The following is a 21,713-nucleotide window of genomic DNA, read 5'->3' as shown; positions in this document are numbered from 1 at the left end:
GATCTGCTTTTAAAAGCCATTGGCAACCAGCCGTGGAACAAAGTACTTCCATACATTTGTAAGTATTCCTCACCTTTCTCACAACAACCCTTTCCCTGACAGAATATGAAGTCAATGCTGACCTAAGTTACATCAGTAAAAGCCATACCAACTTGAAAGACAAGGTAATTTTTCTTGCAATTTAAGAGAGAAAAGGCATTAGAATTGCATCTAAAAGTGATATATATCTTTAAAACAATAGGAAAACATGATGCAAAATAGACGTATCACATGCCAGTTATGGTCAACTTGTAGATTAAACTGCCTATGTGCTGGCATGGCATTCAACATATCTACTATATCAATGCTCATGACATGCCTTCCCACACATATCTGCATGAGGACACCACAACAGATTATGCTCTTCCTTAGGGTACACCAACCAATTCAGAATGCTCTCACTACACACATTATTGCAGCCCTGCCTGCCCCAATGCACGCGCTTCCCGATTGACAATGGGCTGTGGCCCTAGTTGGCGATGCTCTTAGAGACCACGGAGACGGAGACGCTATAGTCAAGGTTCGTGGAGCCGTTGGCTCGTACTGTGGACATGAAGGCCTCGTACGACTGCGTCCACACGATGATTCTGCCCCCACCTATACATCTAGATGGTCAGGAACACACACTCTGCCACAAGCACCATCACGCCCTCACGGCTGCGACCATGATGGCAACGACCTTTGGCCTACTATCCATTCTTGTGCTCCTCTTGGTGCCTTCCCGCCGAGGCCAAGACGACTCGCAAGCCAGCGTGCTCCGCTCTCCCTCCTCTTTTCCATGGTCGGTAAAGGAATGGGATGGGATGGATGGGAAGTAACCCATCAAGATGCATATCTTGTGTGGATGGGTTTGTCATCGAAGGGCCATTGGTCGATCTTTCTTAGATAGAGAAGAACAATACACCAACATCCAATAGTCCAGGAGGTCTAGAACTGTTAGTACCTGGAGGAGTACAAGGGAACAACAAGAACCCTAAACCCGTGCGACGCTGTGGTGACTAACTTCCCAGGTCAGCCACACAACCAGCGGATCTCCATACTATGTGGATGAGTTTGGAAAGAAAAAACCGAATCGGCATGGATTGGAAAGGGTCGATGGAAGGAGGCCAGAATCGAATGAAATATTGAGGATAAAAAACTAGTCAACGTGGTGCTCTCTGGTAAAGATCAGTTGGGGGATGTACCTTTGAAAAAAACGGTGGGGTTGTTTTTGTCAATCGATAGGAGGTTGGGTACGAACAACTATATACGGATTGCCCTTTAATAGGAGAGAGTGCCAAACAGCCCCCCCCCCCTAAAAAGAGCATCGAGTATGACTTTTTTTATAAACACATGTAATTTTATGCATACCCATAACAATTACAGGTACACTGATTTGGATCTAAGATCCAAGAAAATACGAACTAACTTCTATGAGTAAGAATTACAATGAAATCTTTTGGAAACACCTTCTTCGTTTCATTAATCTAGAAGAATTACTTCAAAGCATTGTAATCGGGGGCCGTGACAAGCTATAAGATTCAAGGCCCAAGAGGCGGGTTGAGGAGAAGGCCGGTTCACAGCCCGGAGTCTGGCAAGACTGGCTCAAGAAGGAAGCCAAAAGGAATCTTCCTTACATGAGGAACTAGATAAGTAGGAAATAGACTGAGACACGAGTTGTACTACGACCCAGAGTCAATTGTAATCGGGGGACTCGCCTGTTATATAAAGGGGAGCTCCTAGGACGGACATGACTAAGTGACAAGCTCTCGGATACTATGTTAGCCTAAGTTGCACCCTTGTAATCGAGATCTCAAGCAATAATCAATCAAGCAGGACGTAGGCTTTTACCTCCATTGTGATGGGCCGAACAAGGATAAACTTGCGTCTCTCGAGTCTGATCAACCCCTGTTCAAGCTACTACCTAGCTGCGATGGCCTCATGACTAAGTCCTTTTTCGAGGACATTTGCCGTCACAAAACCACGACAGGTGGGTCTTCTCCGATTTATCAGACTTGCCCACGAGTGGTGTCTTTATCTGCCGAGGGCTGGCCAGTGATACGTCCATTTTGCATCATGCTTTTATATCAATATTTATTGCATTATGGGCTGTTATTACACATTATGTCACAATACTTATGCATATTCTCTCTTATTTTACAAGGTTTACATGAAGAGGGAGAATGCCGGCAGCTGAGATTCTTGGCTGGAAAAGGAGAAAATATTAGAGACCTATTCTGCACAACTCCAAAAATCCTGAAACTTCACGAAAGATGTTTTCCAAATATATAAAAATTATTGAGAGCAAGAACTTCACCAGGGGGGCCACACCCTACCCACGAGGGTGGGGGGCGCGCCCTACCCCCTAGGCGCGCCCCCTACCTCGTAGGCCCCCTGGTGGCCCTCCGGTGACCATCTTCTGCTATGGAGTCTTTCGATGGGAAAAAAATCATAAGACATCTTCTCGGACGAAACTCCGCCGCCACGAGGCGGAACCTTGGCGGAACCAATCTAGGGCTCTGGCGGAGCTGTTCTCCCGGGGAAACTTCCCTTCCGGAGGGGGGAAATCATCGCCATCATCATGACCAACACTCCTCTCATCAGGAGAGGGCAATCTCCATCAACATCTTCATCAGCACCATCTCATCTCAAAACCCTAGTTCATCTCTTGTATCCAATTCTTGTCTCCAAGTCCGGGATTGGTGCTAGTAGGTTGCTAGTAGTGTTAATTACTCCTTGCAGTTGATGCTAGTTGGTTTAATTGGTGGAAGATCATATGTTCAGATCCTATATGCATATTAATACTCCCTCTGATTATGAACATGTTTATGCTTTGTGAGTAGTTACTTTTGTTCCTGAGGACATGGGAGAAGTCTTGATATTAGTAGTCATGTGAATTTGGTATTCGTTCGATATTTTGATGAGATGTATGTTGTCTCTCCTCTATGTTGGAAATATGCCCTAGAGGCAATAATAAAATGATTATTATATTTCCTTGTTCATGATAATTGTCTATTATTCATGCTATAATTGTATTATCCGGAAATCGTAATACATGTGTGAATACATAGACCACAACACGTCCCTAGTGAGCCTCTAGTTGACTAGCTCGTTGATCAAAGGATAGTCATGGTTTCCTGACTATGGACATTAGATGTCATTGATAACGGGATCACATCATTAGGAGAATGATGTGATGGACAAGACCCAATCCTAAGCTTAGCTCAAAGATCGTGTAGTTCATTTGATGTAGCTTTTCTGAATGTCAAGTATCATTTCCTTAGACCATGAGATTGTGCAACTCCCGGATACTGTAGGAGTGCCTTGGGTGTGCCAAACGTCAAAACGTAACTGGGTGACTATAAAGGTACATTACAGGTATCTCCGAAAGTGTCTGTTGGGTTGGCACGAATCGAGACTGAGATTTGTCACTCCGTATGACAGAGAGGTATCTTTGGGCCCACTCGGTAATGCATCATCATAATGAGCTCAATGTGACCAAGGGGTTGGTCACGGGATCATGCATTACGGTACGAGTAAAGTGACTTGCCGGTAACGAGATTGAACAAGGTATTGGGATACCGACATCGAGTCTCGGGCAAGTAACGTATCGATTGACAAAGGGAAGAATACGGGATTGATTAAGTCCTCGACATCGTGGTTCATCCGATGAGATCATCGAGGAGCATGTGGGAGCCAACATGGGTATCCAGATCCCGCTGTTGGTTATTAACCGGAGAGGCGTCTCGATCATGTCTGCGTGTCTCCCGAACCCATAGGGCCTACACACTTAAGGTTCGGTGACGCTAGGGTTGTAGAGATATTAGTATGCAGTAACCTGAAAGTTGTACGGAGTCCCGGATGAGATCCCGGACGTCACGAGGAGTTCCAAAATGGTCCGGAGGTAAAGATTTATATATAGGAAGTCCAGTTTCGGAGCGGGAAGGTTTCGGGGGGTTACCGGTATTGTATCGGGACCACCGGAAGGGTCCCGGGGGTCCACCGGATGGGGCCACCTATCACGGAGGGACCCATGGGCTGAGGTGGCGTGGGAAACAGCCCTTGATGGGCTGGTGCGCCCCACCCAAGGGCCCAATGCGCCTAGGATTGGAAACCCTAGGGGGGCGTTGCCCCCCGAGGGGGCATAAGCCCCCCTGGTTGGAAACCCTAAGGGGGCCGTTGCCCCCAGGGGCCTCCGCCCCCCCCCCCTTTTAGATGGGATCTCCAAGGGGGCATGCGCCCCCCTAGCCCCTATATATAGTGGAAGGGAGGGAGGGCAGCCGCACCTTTGCTCTTGGCGCCTCCCTCTCCCTCTGTAACACCTCTCCTCCCGGCTTGTGCTTGGCGAAGCCCTGTCGGGATCCTGCTGCATCCACCACCACGCTGTCGTGCTGCTGGATCTTCATCAACCTCTCCTTCCCCTTGCTGGATCAAGAAGGTGGAGACGTCTTCCCAATCGTACGTGTGTTGAACGCGGAGGTGTTGTCCTTCGGCACTTGGTCATCGGTGATTTGGATCACGGCGAGTATGACTCCATCATCCCCGTTCACTTGAACGCTTCCTCTCGCGATCTACAAGGGTATGTAGATGCACTCCTATTCCCCTCGTTGCTAGAATACTCCGTAGATTGATCTTGGTGATGCGTAGAAATTTTTTAATTTCTGCTACGATCCCCAACAGTGGCATCATGAGCTAGGTCTATGCATAGTTACTATGCACGAGTAGAACACAAAGTAGTTGTGGGGTCGATATTATCAATTTGAATACCGTTACTAGTCTTATTTTGATTCGGCGGCATCGTGGGAGGAAGCAGCCCGGACCAACCTTACACGTACGCTTACGTGAGACCGGTTCCACCGACTGACATGCACTAGTTGCATAAGGTGGCTGGCGGGTGTCTGTCTCTCCCACTTTAGTCGGATCAGATTCGATGAACAGGGTCCTTATGAAGGGTAAATAGAAATTGGCAATTCACGTTGTGGTTTTGGCGTAGGTAAGAAACGTTCTTGCTAGAAACCTATAGCAGCCACGTAAAAACTTGCAACAACAATTAGAGGACGTCTAACTTGTTTTTGCAGCAAGTGTTTTGTGATGTGATATGGCCAAAGGTTGTGATGAATGATGAATGATATATGTGATGTATGAGATTGATCATGTTCTTGTAATAGGAATCACGACTTGCATGTCGATGAGTATGACAACCGGCAGGAGCCATAGGAGTTGTCTTTATTTATTTATGACCTGCGTGTCAACATAAACATCATGTAATTACTTTACTTTATTGCTAAAGCGTTAGCCATAGTAGTAGAAGTAATAGATGACGAGACAACTTCAAGAAGACGCGATGATGGAGATCATGATGATGGAGATCATGGTGTCATGCCGGTGACAACGATGATCACGGAGCCCCGAAGATGGAGATCAAAGGAGCAAATGATATTGGCCATATCATGTCACTATTTGATTGCATGTGATGTTTATCATGTTTTACATCTTATTTTCTTAGAACGACAGTAGCTTAAATAAGATGATCCCTCGTAATAATTTCAAGAAAGTGTTCCCCCTAACTGTGCACCGTTGCGAAGGTTCATTGTTTCGAAGCACCACGTGATGATCGGGTGTGATAGATTCTAACGTTCGAATACAACGAGTGTAAGACAGATTTACACACGCAATACACTTAGGTTGACTTGACGAGCCTAGCATGTACAGACATGGCCTCGGAACACAGAAGACCGAAAGGTCGAGCATGAGTTGTATAGAAGATACGATCAACATGAAGATGTTCACCGATGTTGACTAGTCCGTCTCACGTGATGATCGGACATGGCCTGGTTAACTCGGATCATGTTATACTTAGATGACTGGAGGGATGTCTATCTGAGTGGGAGTTTATTTAATAGTTTGATTATATGAACTTAATTATCATGAACTTAGTCTAAAATCTTTACAATATGTCTTGTAGATCAAATGGCTCACGTTGTCCTCAACTTCAACGCGTTCCTAGAGAAAACCAAGCTGAAAGACGATGGCAGCAACTATACGGACTGGGTCTGGAACCTGAGGATCATCCTCATAGCTGCCAAGAAAGATTATGTCCTAGAAGCACCGCTAGGTGACGCACCCGTCCCACAGAACCAAGACGTTATGAACGCTTGGCAGACACGTGCTGATGATTACTCCCTCGTTCAGTGCGGCATGCTTTACAGCTTAGAACCGGGGCTCCAAAAGCGTTTTGAGAGACACGGAGCATATGAGATGTTCGAAGAGCTGAAAATGGTTTTTCAAGCTCATGCCGGGGTCGAGAGATATGAAGTCTCCGACAAGTTCTTCAGCTGTAAGATGGAGGAAAATAGTTCTGTCAGCGAGCACATACTCAAAATGTCTGGGTTGCATAACCGCTTGACTCAGCTGAGAGTTAATCTCCCGGATGACGCGGTCATTGACAGAATCCTTCAGTCGCTTCCACCGAGCTACAAGAGCTTTGTGATGAACTTCAATATGCAGGGGATGGAAAAGACCATTCCTGAAGTATTTGCAATGCTGAAATCAGCAGAGGTAGAAGTCAAAAAGGAACATCAAGTGTTGATGGTGAATAAAACCACTAAGTTCAAGAAAGGCAAGGGTAAGAAGAACTTCAAGAAAGACGGCAAGGGAGTTGCCGCGCCCGGTAAGCAAGCTGCCGGGAAGAAGCCAAAGAATGGACCCAAACCCGAGACTGAGTGTTTTTATTGCAAGGGAAGTGGTCACTGGAAGCAGAACTGCCCCAAATACTTAGCGGACAAGAGGCATGATGAAAGGTATATGTGATATACATGTAATTGATATGTACCTTACCAGTACTCGTAGTAGCTCCTGGGTATTTGATACCGGTGCAGTTGCTCACATTTGTAACTCAAAACAGGAGCTGCGGAATAAACGGAGACTGGCGAAGGACGAGGTGATGATGCGCGTCGGGAATGGTTCCAAGGTCGGTGTGATCGCCATCGGCACGCTACCTCTACATTTACCTACGGGATTAGTTTTAAACCTCAATAATTGTTATTTAGTGCCAGCTTTGAGCATGAACATTGTATCAGGATCTCGTTTAATACGAGATGGCTACTCATTTAAATCCGAGAATAATGGTTGTTCTATTTATATGAGAGATATGTTTTATGGTCATGCTCCGATGGTGAATGGTTTATTCTTAATGAATCTCGAGCGTAATGCTACACATATTCATAGTGTGAATACCAAAAGATGTAAGGTTGATAATGATAGTCCCACATACTTATGGCACTGCCGCCTTGGTCACATAGGTGCCAAACGCATGAAGAAGCTCCATGCAGATGGACTTTTAGAGTCTCTTGATTACGAATCATTTGACACGTGCGAACCATGCCTCATGGGTAAGATGACCAAGACTCCGTTCTCAGGAATAATGGAGCCAGCAACCAACTTATTGGAAATCATACATACTGATGTGTGCGGTCCAATGAGTGTTGAGGCTTGCGGTGGCTATCGTTATGTTCTCACCCTCACTGATGACTTGAGTAGATATGGGTATGTCTACTTAATGAAACACAAGTTTGAGACCTTTGAAAAGTTCAAGGAATTTCAGAGTGAGGTTAAGAATCAACGTGACAGGAAAATCAAGTTCTTGCGATCAGATCGTGGGGGAGAATACTTGAGTCACGAATTTGGCACACACTTAAGAAAATATGGAATAGTTTCACAACTAACGCCGCCTGGAACACCTCAGCGTAATGGTGTCTCCGAACGTCGTAATCACACTCTATTAGATATGGTGCGATCTATGATGTCTCTTACCGATTTACCGCTATCATTTTGGGGCTATGCTTTAGAGACTGCCGCATTCACTTTAAATAGGGCTCCGTCGAAATCCGTTGAGACGACACCGTATGAATTATGGTTTGGGAAGAAACCTAAGCTGTCATTTCTAAAAGTTTGGGGATGCGATGCTTATGTCAAGAAACTTCAACCTGAAAAGCTCGAACTCAAGTCGGAAAAATGCGTCTTCATAGGATACCCTAAGGAAACCATTGGGTATACCTTCTACCTCAGATCCGAAGGCAAGATCTTCGTTGCCAAGAATGGATCCTTTCTAGAGAAGGAGTTTCTCTCGAAAGAAGTAAGTGGGAGGAAAGTAGAGCTTGATGAAGTACTGCCTCTTGAAGCAGAGAGTAGCGCAGCTCAGGAAAATGTTCCTGTGGTGCCTGCACCGATTAGAGAGGAAGTTAATGATGATGATCAAGATACTTCGGATCAAGCTCCTACTGAACTTCGTAGGTCCACAAGGACACGTTCCGCACCAGAGTGGTACGGCAACCCTGTCTTGGAAATCATGTTGTTAGACAACGGTGAACCTTCGAACTATGAAGAAGCGATGGCGGGCCCAGATTCCGATAAATGGCTAGAAGCCATGAAATCCGAGATAGAATCCATGTATGAAAACAAAGTATGGACTTTTACTGACTTGCCCGAAGATCGGCGAGCCATAGAAAATAAATGGATCTTTAAGAAGAAGACAGACGCGGATGGTAATGTGACCATCTATAAGGCTCGACTTGTCGCTAAGGGTTATCGACAAGTTCAAGGGGTTGACTACGATGAGACTTTCTCACCCGTAGCGAAGCTGAAGTCCGTCCGAATCATGTTAGCAATTGACTATGATTATGAGATATGGCAAATGGACGTCAAAACGGCATTTCTTAACGGCTTTCTTAAGGAAGAATTGTATATGATGCAGCCGGAAGGTTTTGTCGATCCTAAGAATGCTAACAAGGTGTGCAAGCTCCAACACTCAATCTATGGGCTGGTGCAAGCATCTCGGAGTTGGAACATTCGCTTTGATGAGATGATCAAAGCGTTTGGGTTTATGCAGACTTATGGAGAAGTCTGCGTTTACAAGAAAGTGAGTGGGAGCTCTGTAGCATTTCTCATATTATATGTGGATGACATACTGTTGATAGGAAATGATATAGAATTCTTGGAAAGCATAAAGGCCTATTTGAACAAGTGTTTTTCAATGAAGGGCCTTGGAGAAGCTGCTTATATATTAGGCATCAAGATCTATAGAGATAGATCGAGACGCCTCATCGGTCTTTCACAAAGTACGTACCTTGACAAGATATTGAAGAAGTTCAATATGGATCAGTCCAAGAAGGGGTTCTTGCCTGTATTGCAAGGTGTGCGATTGAGCACGGCTCAATGTCCGACCACGGCAGAAGATATAGAAGAGATGAGTGTCATCCCCTATGCCTCAGCCATAGGGTCTATTATGTATGCCATGCTGTGTACCAGACCTGATGTAAACTTTGTCGTAAGTTTGGTAGGTAGGTACCAAAGTAATCCCGGCAAGGAACACTGGACAACGGTCAAAAACATCCTGAAGTACCTGAAAAGGACCAAGGATATGTTTCTTGTTTATGGAGGTGGCGAAGAGCTCGTCGTAAAGGGTTACGTTGACGCTAGCTTCGATACAGATCTGGATGACTCTAAGTCACAAACCGGATACGTGTATATTTTGAATGGTGGGGCAGTAAGCTGGTGCAGTTACAAGCAAAGCGTCGTGGCGGGATCTACATGTGAAGCAGAATACATGGCAGCCTCAGAGGCAGCACAAGAAGCAATCTGGGTGAAGGAGTTCATCATCGATCTAGGAGTCATACCCAATGCGTCGGGGCCGATGACTCTCTTCTGTGACAACACTGAAGCTATTGCCCTTGCCAAGGATCCCAGGTTTCACAGGAAGACCAGGCATATCAAGCGTTGGTTCATCTCCATTCGTGAAAGTGTTCAAAATGGAGACATAGAAATTTGTAAAGTACATACGGACCTGAATGTAGCAGATCCGTTGACTAAACCTCTCCCTAGAGCAAAACATGATCAACACCAGAATTCCATGGGTGTTCGATTCATCACAATGTAACTAGATGATTGACTCTAGTGCAAGTGGGAGACTGTTGGAAATATGCCCTAGAGGCAATAATAAAATGATTATTATATTTCCTTGTTCATGATAATTGTCTATTATTCATGCTATAATTGTATTATCCGGAAATCGTAATACATGTGTGAATACATAGACCACAACACGTCCCTAGTGAGCCTCTAGTTGACTAGCTCGTTGATCAAAGGATAGTCATGGTTTCCTGACTATGGACATTAGATGTCATTGATAACGGGATCACATCATTAGGAGAATGATGTGATGGACAAGACCCAATCCTAAGCTTAGCTCAAAGATCGTGTAGTTCGTTTGCTGTAGCTTTTCTGAATGTCAAGTATCATTTCCTTAGACCATGAGATTGTGCAACTCCCGGATACCGTAGGAGTGCCTTGGGTGTGCCAAACGTCACAACGTAACTAGGTGACTATAAAGGTACATTATAGGTATCTCCGAAAGTGTCTGTTGGGTTGGCACGAATCGAGACTGGGATTTGTCACTCCGTATGACGGAAAGGTATCTCTGTGCCAACTCGGTAATGCATCATCATAATGAGCTCAATGTGACCAAGGGGTTGGTCACGGGATCATGCATTATGGTACGAGTAAAGTGACTTGCCGGTAACGAGATTGAACAAGGTATTGGGATACCGACGATCGAGTCTCGGGCAAGTAACGTATCGATTGACAAAGGGAATTGAATACGGGATTGATTAAGTCCTCGACATCGTGGTTCATCCGATGAGATCATCGAGGAGCATGTGGGAGCCAACATGGGTATCTAGATCCCGCTGTTGGTTATTGACCGGAGTGGCATCTCGATCATGTCTGCGTGTCTTCCGAACCCGTAGGGTCTACACACTTAAGGTTCGGTGACGCTAGGGTTGTAGAGATATTAGTATGCAGTAACCCGAAAGTTGTTCGGAGTCCCGGATGAGATCCCGGACGTCACGAGGATTTCCGGAATGGTCCGGAGGTAAAGGTTTATATATAGGAAGTCCAGTTTCGGCCAGCGGGAAGGTTTCGAGGGTTACCGGTATTGTACCGGGACCACCGGAAGGGTCCCGGGGGTCCACCGGATGGGGCCACCTATCCCGGAGGGCCCCATGGGCTGAAGTGGCATGGGAACCAGCCCCTGATGGGCTGGTGCGCCCCACCCAAGGGCCCAAGGCGCCTAGGGTTGGAAACCCTAGGGGGGCGTTGCCCCCCGAGAGGGCATGCGCCCCCCTGGTTGGAAACCCTAAGGGGGCCGTTGCCCCCAGGGGCCGCCGCCCCCCCCCCCTTTTAGATGGGATCTCCAAGGGGGCATGCGCCCCCCTAGCCCCTATATATAGTGGAAGGGAGGGAGGGCAGCCGCACCTTTGCTCTTGGCGCCTCCCTCTCCCTCTGTAACACCTCTCCTCCCCGCTTGGGCTTGGCGAAGCCCTGCCGGGATCCTGCTGCATCCACCACCACGCTGTCGTGCTGCTGGATCTTCATCAACCTCTCCTTCCCCCTTGATGGATGAAGAAGGAGGAGACGTCTTCCCAACCGTACGTGTGTTGAACGCGGAGGTGCTGTCCGTTCGGCACTTGGTCATCGGTGATTTGGATCACGGCGAGTACGACTCCATCATCCCCGTTCACTTGAACGCTTCCGCTCGCGATCTAGAAGGGTATGTAGATGCACTCATATTCCCCTCGTTGCTAGAATACTCCATAGATTGATCTTGGTGATGCGTAGAAAATTTTTAATTTCTGCTACGATCCCCAACACTCTAGTGGTGTTATGTGAACGTCGACTACATGACACTTCACCATTATTTGGGCCTAGAGGAAGGCATTGGGAAGTAATAAGTAGATGATGGGTTGCTAGAGTGACAGAAGCTTAAATCCTAGTTTATGCGTTGCTTCGTAAGGGGCTGATTTGGATCCATATGTTTCATGCTATGGTTAGGTTTACCTTAATACTTTTGTTGTAGTTGCGGATGCTTGCAATAGAGGTTAATCATAAGTGGGATGCTTGTCCAAGTAAGGGCAGTACCCAAGCACCGGTCCACCCACATACCAAATTATCAAAGTACCGAACGCGAATCATATGAACATGATGAAAACTAGCTTGACGATATTCCCATGTGTCCTCGGGAGCGCTTTACATCTTATAAGAGTTTGTCCAGGCTTGTCCTTTGCTACAAAAAGGATTGGGCCACCTTGCTGCACCTTATTTTACTTTTGTTACTTGTTGCTTGTTACAAATTATCTTATCATAAAACTATCTGTTTACCACTTATTTCAGTACTTGCAGAGAATACCTTGCTGGAAACCGCTTATCATTTCCTTCTGCTCTTCGTTGGGTTCGACACTCTTACTTATCGAAAGGACTACGATAGATCTCCTATACTTGTGGGTCATCATATCAGCCAGCCACATCATCGAGCTTGATGACATCGTAGGGGATCAAGCAAGTTGCTAAGGAGGCGAGTTGAGCAATTCGCGGGTTACAAATCAAGCAAACTAAGGAAGAACGTGCAACAACACGCCAAATTTTTGCTATGTGCCAGCCAACAGGTACCACGGCTTATTATTTCAGACTAAATGGGTTCAGATGACAAAAATGCAGAGACGATAGTGTAGGTTTCCTTATGAGTCTATGAGGGTAAAAGTAAACGACGGGGGCCTATTAGCAAGATTGCAACCATGTTTAGATCGCTGCCAGCTTGATAAACACATCTGATATGGTTGCCGACGAGTGTGCTGTGATTGGCTGGTGATCATGTCATCACACGCGTGCCAAGTTTGAGACGGCAGCATAGTCCTTTTTAAGTTCATGCACCAAAGCACAGAATGCACTTCAAGTTTGTGACCTACGTGCAATATAACTCTTCAACTTTGCAATTCATAGATGATGTCATCTTATGAATACTATAACCAGGATTGCAATGGAGGAGTAGTTGTCGTACTTGTAATGGTACATCAGGATATTGGAGACGGACAGGGTCGGTCCCAGCCATTATTGGAGCCCTGCCTGCCCCAATGCACGCGCTTCCCGATCGACAACGGGTTGTGGCCCTAGTTGGCGATGCTCTTAGAGACCACGGAGACGGAGACGCTAGAGTCAAGGTTCGTGGAGCCGTTGGCTCGTACTATGGACATGAAGGCCTCGTGCGACTGCGTCCACACGATGATTTTGCCCCCACCTATTCATCTAGATGGTCAGGAACACACACTCTGCCACAAGCACCATCGCGCCCTCACGGCTGCGACCATGATGGCAACAACCTTTGGCCTACTATCCATTCTTGTGCTCCTGTTGGTGCCTTCCCGCCGAGGCCAAGACGACTCGCAAGCCAGCGTGCTCTGCTCTGGTCTCCCTCCTCTTTTCCATGGTCGGTAAAGGAATGGGATTGGATGGATGGGAAGTAACCCATCAAGATGCATATCTTGTGTGGATGGGTTTGTCATCGAAGGGCCATTGGTCGATATTTATTAGATAGAGAAGAACAATACACCAACATCCAATAGTCCAAGAGGTCTAGAACTGTTAGTACATGGAGGAGTACAAGGGAACAACAAGAACCCTAAACCCGTGCGACGCTGTGGTGACTAACTTCCCAGGTAAGGATGGCAATGGGTCGGGTTTGGATCGGGTTGAACAATATTAAATCCATATCCATATCCATGAAGACAGTTTTTGCCCGCCCATGAAAAAAATCCACGGGTGAAAAAATGTGTCCATGTCCAAATCCGATGGATATCCATAGCCACTGGATATCCATTGGGTCCTCTCGAGACATATAAATAAGACATAACACAATGTTAACATAAGCTCTTCCATTCTTCACCTTGTGGTAGGCTAGGCTTCACTTATGGTATACATTAACTTATGGTAAATCAACATTCAGCGACATTCTAACTTCATTTAGTATTTTTCTAACAGATCAGAATGATGAGTCATTTAACAACGAGATAAAAAATAAGGGAAGGGGCGTTGGAGTATTCTACAGAGGGGATTGAATGTCAACTAATAAAACTTACGACGGGGATTGTGTAATTTCTTTTGCATCTTTTAAATAACAATGTGTAAAATTATAGTGGGACATGTGATTATGGGGTAGGGATAGTAGATTTTTGCTCATTAAGTCATACTATCGGGTCGGGTTTGGGTATACCCACGGGTACAAGATTATATCCATGCCCTACCCGCAAACAATCGGGCCGGGTTTGGGCGCCACCCATGAACACAAAAGCATATCCAAACCCTATCCATTCGGGTCGAATATCCATGGATATCCATGTCCATGGGTAAAATTGCCATCCTTATTCCCAGGTCAGCCACACAACCAGCGGATCTCCATACTATATGGATGAGTTTGGAAAGAAAAATCTGAATCGGCATGGATTGGAAAGGATCGATGGAAGGAGACCAGAATAGAACGAAAATATTGAGGATAAAAAACTAGTCAACGTGGTGTTCTCTGGTAAAGATCCGTTGGGGGATGTACCTTTGAGAAAAACGATGGGGTTGTTTTTGTCAATAGATAGGAGGTTGGGTACGAACAACTATATACGGATTGCCCTTTAATAGGAGAGAGTGCCAAACAGGCCCCCCCTAAAAAGAGCGCCGAGTATTGACTTTTTTTATAAACACATGTAATTTTATTCATACCCATAACAATTACAAGCACACTGATTTGGATCTAAGATCCAAGAAAATACAAACTAACTTCTATGAGTAAGAATTACAATGAAATATCTTGGAAACACCTTCTTCATTGCATTAATCTAGAAGAATTACTTCAAAGCATTGTTCGGGATATCTTTAACTGCTAGCTGCTTGGTTGGCTGGCGAGTAGGGGATTAATAGGCTAATTTACAATTTTAATCGACCAACTAATCAATTAATTAGACAATTTATCAGTTTATCGGCTAGTCGGTGACCCAACGAGTAGGGATTAATCGACAAGTTAACTTGTTAATCGGATGGTCCCTTCGGGGACATCCGATAAAATTGTTAATCGGATGAATTGTTGAGTAGGGCTTCAAAGATTTCGGTAAAGAGCCTGCTATTGGATTGGAGCAACGATGTTATCACTCTTTCACCCGTAGAAACATTACCAATATTGATTTTTTTTAAAGCGCCTTGAGTTGCCCATCCAAAAGATGAAAAGCTTGATCAATGAATGTACTTGGCCCGGGAATGATCCCCTAGAAGTGCAGGCCGCCAGATCACAATATATTCACCATGGTGTCGATGAAAGATATTAAACTCCACAAAAAATCAAACACACAAAAAAAGTTAACACACCAACATAAACTCATCATGTCCTGGCAACGTGATACTAAATTCTCTAATCTCATGGCATCACTAAAAGAGTGAGAGTAAATTTATTCTCACAAAATACGATGACTAGGAGCCTCTCGGCGACGTGGCCTCGAAAAAGGAAAACCATGAATGTGAATGCAAGGCCGGTCCAACCCAAACGTACTTACCAGCTGATGAGGCGGGGTTGTTCCTATTTCGTGCTTCAGGCGCCCATTATAGGTATTTTTGCAAACGGGCGCCTAAAGCACACACTCTCTAGTGTGGGATGGGCCGGCCCATTTAGCGTTTTCCTTTATCTGTTTAAAGTGCAAAAGATGGTGTGTGCCGACGAATCAAACTATAGACCTCTAAGTTCACAGCGCACCTCACTAACCACTAGTGCCATCGCAAACTTATGCATAGAAACTTCTTTGGTCCTTTTTGTTCTTTTTCTAGTTCATATTTCTTTTTCTTTTTTCTTTTCTTTTTTCTTTTTCTATTTATTTCATTTTCTGAAATGTGTGATTGTAAATTGATGAATTTTTTCTTCAAAATCAACGAATGTTGTTTAAAAAATCTATGAACTTTTTTTTCCAAATCGGGGAACTCTTTTCAAAATTTGTGAACTTTATTAAAAATGTGATGAACTTTCTAAAAAAATCCATGAACTTATTTTCAAATTCGATGAATTTTTCTCAAATTCAAGAAACCTTTTCATAATTCGATGATTTTTTAAAAAAAATCCAAGAACTTTTTTTCCAATTTCTATGAACTTTTTTCAAAATTTATGAACTTTTTTTAAAATTTGGTAAAATAATTCGAATTTGATGAACTTTATTCAAATTTGTTTCTTAAATACATGAACATTTTTTTTCAAATTTGATGATTTTTTTTCAAAATCGATGAAATTTTTCTTGAAAATTGTTGAACTTGTTTTCAAGTTTCTGAACTTCCTCTTGAAAATGGATGAACTTTTTTCGAAATCCATTAACCTTTTGAAATTCAGGATTTTTTTCGTCAAATAATTCAAAAAACATTAATAGCGCGGCAATATTGTTATTATGCAGATGGCGCTATTACCTATCACTAATGGCATAATGGCATATAACTTCAGTGGTTTGCAGAACACTTAAGCTAGTGGAACTGCGCGAGTTCGAAACCTGAAGAGACCATTTTTGCCTTTTTTTGCGCTATTATTTCGATGTTGTGCTCGTTTCGTGAGCCGGGTCATTCTTTTTTTTTTCACTCGCAGCTCCGGGGCCCGGCCCGGCCCAACGTTTCTAGTTTGGGTCTGTAAGATTTGCCAGTTCGTTCCGCCCTGGCCTCCTGCTTTCCTTCCTCGCCCCCTCCTCCTGCCGCGCCGCCAGCATGGGCATCCTCTCCTCGCCGCCCGCGCTCCTCCGACGAGCCGCCGCCCTCGCCTCCGGCGCGGGCCGACGTTACTCCACGCCGTCCGTGCCCTCTCACATCCGCCGCCTACCCCTTCAGGTGCTGCCTCCTCATCCCCACCGCCACTCTGCCTGGGATGCTTCATTTTAACTCCCAAGTTAACTCTGGCCACCTTTTCCTCGCTGTGATCTGCTAGGGTGGGAGAAGCGGTGCGTATTGTCGGTTCCGGTCGCAAGGCTGCTTCTTGTCAACCACAGGTGCCGCTGATGTTTGCTCAGATTTATTTGCTGTTTGGTATTTGTGTTATATATAAAAGGCTCCAGTTCTCCTTTCTCCTTGTAAAAGGCTCCAGATTTATTTGCTGTTTGGTATATATGACCTTCGAAGTTTTATACAATGTGTACTAGATATGCCTATTATTGTCAAAAACCAGCTATGCGCGAAAATCAAACTGTCTTTGCCCAAGTGTCACTTTATTGTGTCTGCACAAAACATATGGTTAAAGTATGTTAGTATTCTAGTGGACACCTGATGCTCTCCGAAGTTACAGTGCTATATACGTAGTACTCTTTTGTGTTCTATAGCTATATTAAGTTATTAACTGCCTTCCTTATGAGTTATGCATCTACTCAGGAATCTGTACAAAATTTCAGCTGATAATGATATGCAGTTAGACTATGAAAGCGACCCCCCGCTGGATGACGTGAAATCTCTTGAGAAAGTGTCGACGCTGAATGATGCTGTCTCTCAGCTTGCAAGTGATTTCGATAGAGACTCTAATCTATGCTTGGAGCGCTTCTCCCGGACAAGGCGTGCATCTGTCATTTCGACTGGTTCTCTTAAGCTTGACCTTGCTCTTGGCATTGGAGGTTTACCAAAGGTTTATAATGCTTTTCCACATGTTGTTCAAAATTAAATATTCACATGATCTAAGTATGCGTCGTTATCATTTAATTACCTGTCAATGCCTCACTTGGTACTGCACATGGCCCACAGGAAAATTCAAATAATCTTCTGTGTTCTGTTGTTGTATGCTATGTTGCAGTTCCCTATTTCTGTCAGCAGTGACAATTACAAATGTTATTTGGCATATTTTGTGGGAATTTTGATGCACACCTGCACCTCTGCATTAGTTTAAACTGTATGATGCGTTCAACTGGTTAGTTGAGTGGCAAAGTCCATTTGATTCACTCGTGCTAAACATCATGTGTTGCGTGTTGATAATGATTGCTATCTTTCTTTTGACTGAGCACCCAAGAATCACAGTTTATCTTCAGCATTTCTAGAAAAGTATATACAGGCACAGCTTCATGTTTGTCTCCTTGGATTTCTAATTCTTTTTCAGTATATTTCAAATTTGAGTTTAGTTTTCCTGTTTAACAAATCACTGATTGAAGTTGTTTGGCAGGGTAGAATGGTTGAAATATTTGGCAAAGAGTCATCTGGGAAGACAACACTTGCACTTCATGTTATCAAGGAAGCCCAAAAGAATGGAGGTTGATATTTCTTTTATGGTGCCTGCAATTTTTTATTCAATTATCAAATTGTCTACCGTCCTCTTTTATCCTTCACCATATTTACTTGGCTACAGAAATCCTTGACAACATGAAAGCTTTGAATGGTTATAATCTTGTGCATTCCTGAAATAATTATAAATATTTTTGTATATTCTTGAGCAGCTGTAGGTAGCATTGTTAGTAACCTTTCAGCATCAAGAAGTTGGATCTTCAACTTTAAGAATGGCTTCAACATTTGTTGGTTTTTATTTTTTTTAATGTTCTCCCTAACATGCATTAGTAAAGAATGTTTGGAAATTATAACTTAGTAACATATCTAAAAGTTGCTAATATGTTTTAATGGAAACACTGGAGGCTTTTTTTTTTTACATTGCTACAATGCTGGCTACTAACTACTAAGATTTCCCTACATCAAGTGTCAAGAGCAAGTTTCATTCAACTGGTTGAAATCCTTCTCGTGAAGTACTTTCACAGAGATATTGTGTGATTTGTCTTACTCTTTGTTTGGTTCATTGTGCTTGGTAGTTCAGACGTTTTTCACCTTATCGTGAAGCAGATTATCTGATCAATATTTGTGATTGGGAATACTTGCAGGCTACTGTGCTTATATTGATGCAGAAAATGCTTTCAACACTTCATTTGCAGAAGAAGTTGGTGTGGACATTGACAAACTCCTAATAGCTCAACCTGATTCTGCTGAAAATTCATTAAGCATAGTGAACACTCTTGTTGGTGGATCCATTGATGTTGTTGTTGTGGATAGTGTATGTTACTTCACTATGCCAACTTTATGTACTAAGTATTTAATCTATGTTATATATTTGTTTACCTTGCTTTTAATGGATTAATGACAGGTGGCAGCACTGATTCCCAAATGTGAACTTGAAGGTGAAATATACATGAAATTTAAAGACGCACAATCTCGTTTAATGACTCGGGCACTTCGAAAAATTCAATACACATTAAGTCGCTCTGAAACACTTATTATTTTTGTGAATCAGGTATGAATTTACTTGTGTTGGTGTTGTTGGGGTATTACATCGAACAGCACCTCAGCTCCTTGAGACCCTCGTTCCTGGTTCCCACATGATTTGTCTGATATTGTTGACTGAGTAATTGTTTTAGTTTGTACTGTTTCCTGTTGTTCCAACAAGAAACCTATTATAACCAATCTCCTGCAATTATAAATGAGTATTTCTCCATGCACCCACAAAGATAGATAAATACACTATGTTATGTTCTTGTAAACCTAATCTTGAAAATGAAATGGGTTTGATCTGAAAAATCTAAAACTCAGTACTGGCTTGTGTCACATTTGGAAAGATATGCTATTGTAGTACTGGAAGGCTCAAATATGTCAGTATGCCTCTATATCAGTGTGATATTTTTTTTCCCCTTGCTGCTGATGCTGATCTGACATTTCATACTGGTTCTGCAGCAGTTTTAATGTGATTTTTTTTGCCATTCTTCTTATCTTACTAGTGAAAACATGAAAGTCTCCCAAGATATGTTAACCTCGGGGATTATGATGCTGCTGCCATGCTTCTTTGACTATTGATTGATTCTTTTTATAGGTTAGAACAAAGCGTAGCTCAGATCCATCTTCTGGGCTCTACAAGGAGGTAACCTGTGGTGGCAACGCGTTAGGGTTCTATTCAGCAATCAGAATGAGGACATCGAGAAGGAAATTGCACTATTGCAAAGAAGAGGTATTATAAACAGATTTCATGATTCTGAATTGGTGTTCTCTTACCATTGGTCGATGGCACTATAGCAAAATGTGCATTGTTCTGCTGAACGTGTGATGTATGCATAATTTCATCATTAAAGACCATCAGGTACATGCCATTGCTCTAATAGTAGAAAATTCTGCATTTTCAGGCCACTGGCATCAGTATAGCAGTGCAGATCATCAAGAACAAATTAGTACCAGCAGCCCTGAAGGAAGCTGGGCTCAACATTGGGTTTGGTAAGGGAATCTGCCATGAATCGGAGATTCTGGAGATGGCTTCTACGCATGGAGTTATCGTGAAGGAAGGATCTGGGTATTGGATCAACGGCGACTTCCTGCCTGGCAAGGAGGAAGCCGAGAAGTTCCTACTTGAGAACGAAGCTGTGGCAGACGACATCTGCAGTACCATGAGAAGCCAACTCTTTGAAACGTGACGTACAAAGACCACCGGAAATTTGGTTCTCCAGAATATCTCTCCTCGCCATATCAACACAATGTAAATATAGAAACTCCGAGAAATATTGCGTGTACAGCCGGTATATGATTTGAGCGGCTCATTTATTATTTATCCGGTGAAGTGCTGATGACCGGTCGATTGGCAATTGGGATCGATGCACACCTGCATCAACAGGCGGATATAAACGGTGGTTCCATAAGGTGTGGATTTCTGAAGTTGTATCATGTACTTGTAGGGCATTCCCTGTGTAACTTTAATCTAGGGTACCAGCACATTGTTCCCGCTTCCCTTTGGATTATTATATGTAATTTGTACCTTGGTTAGCCGGTTTCGCCGAGGGCCAATTCCTCGATCATTGGAATTCTTGAGCTCACTTTAACAAATTTTACCATGTAGTATATCATGTGTATCATTAGAAATATATATGCATGTTGAACTCAAAAAAGGAATATTTTGCCGCGGAAACCTGCTATTTCAACCTTGCGTGCATAGCACATGGATGGTAAGCCACAGGTCAAGTTTTCCATACCAAAACTTGGTTCCGTACCTGCCAAGTTTTCCGCTCTCTTTTTACATGACACCAGTACAGACAAATTCAACCATCCATGGCCGTAAAATCTTGCATATAAAGCACGGCAGGGTACATGGTCTCGAGCGGAAACCTTGGTCGGAACTCGGAACACCCCGAGCTGCCGTGATCTGCATTGATGGACCACACGGAGACGCTGCCGGACGACGCCATCCTCGGCCGCCTCGCGCGGCGGGAGTGCGCAGGGCGTGGCTAGCCGTCGTGGACGGGCGGCGGCTGCTGCCCCGGAGGCGCCACCTGCCCGACTCGGTGGAGGGCATCTTCGCCAACTACTGCGACTGCCACCGCCCGCACTTCCTCGGCCGCCCCTCCACGCGTCGACTATGGCAACCTCCACTTTCTGCCCGGCTACACCGAGGACCATAACATGATCGTGGACCACTGCAACGGCCTCCTGCTATACGGCGACGGCTACAACTTCTACCGTGGCAGCATGAGGGCCTTGTGCGTGGTTAACCCCGCCACCCGACGGTGGGCGCGTGCGACCAAGAGTTTTGCGCCCCGTATCTCGCGTTCGATCCTACCATGTCGCCACACTATAAGGTATTCCTGATACAACCCAAGGATTTAGGGTTGTTCGACGCGAGCGACTGCGCGTCGAGAGAAGTCTCACCGGAACAGCTGATCGAGGAATACTTCACGATAAGCTCAAGGTATTCGCAGAGCACGAGCATGGAGGAGGAACTGCACTCGACGGAATGGCCGCCGCCCGAGTTGACGCTAGATGTTTTCTCGTCGAGCACAGGACAATGGCAGAAGATATCGTTTACTAGGGAAGGC

At 44.4% G+C, this 21,713-nt stretch overlaps 1 protein-coding gene across 1 annotated transcript; it reads left to right on the top strand.

The window, feature by feature from the left end:
- Window positions 1-16,576: 16,576 nt before the first annotated feature.
- Window positions 16,577-20,705, top strand: LOC119270429 (DNA repair protein recA homolog 2, mitochondrial-like). Its single transcript, XM_037552430.1, has 8 exons — window positions 16,577-16,737; window positions 16,835-16,895; window positions 17,292-17,518; window positions 18,047-18,134; window positions 18,750-18,919; window positions 19,010-19,156; window positions 19,730-19,864; window positions 20,037-20,705. The coding sequence occupies exons 1-8, from the start codon at window positions 16,618-16,620 to the stop codon at window positions 20,319-20,321; spliced, it is 1,233 nt and encodes a 410-aa protein (XP_037408327.1). The 5' UTR covers window positions 16,577-16,617; the 3' UTR covers window positions 20,322-20,705.
- Window positions 20,706-21,713: the final 1,008 nt, after the last annotated feature.

This window comes from Triticum dicoccoides, chromosome 3A (genome assembly GCF_002162155.2).
Source record: "Triticum dicoccoides isolate Atlit2015 ecotype Zavitan chromosome 3A, WEW_v2.0, whole genome shotgun sequence".
NCBI lineage: Eukaryota > Viridiplantae > Streptophyta > Magnoliopsida > Poales > Poaceae > Triticum > Triticum dicoccoides.
This window is presented reverse-complemented; position numbering and strand designations above follow the sequence as displayed.

Coding starts and splice junctions, on each gene's coding strand:
- LOC119270429 (XM_037552430.1), top strand. CDS start 16,618: ATGGGCATCCTCTCCTCGCCGCCCGCGCTCCTCCGACGAGCCGCCGCC. Junction 17,519..18,046: donor GCATTGGAGGTTTACCAAAG/GTTTATAATGCT, acceptor GTTGTTTGGCAG/GGTAGAATGGTTGAAATATT. Junction 18,135..18,749: donor GGAAGCCCAAAAGAATGGAG/GTTGATATTTCT, acceptor GAATACTTGCAG/GCTACTGTGCTTATATTGAT.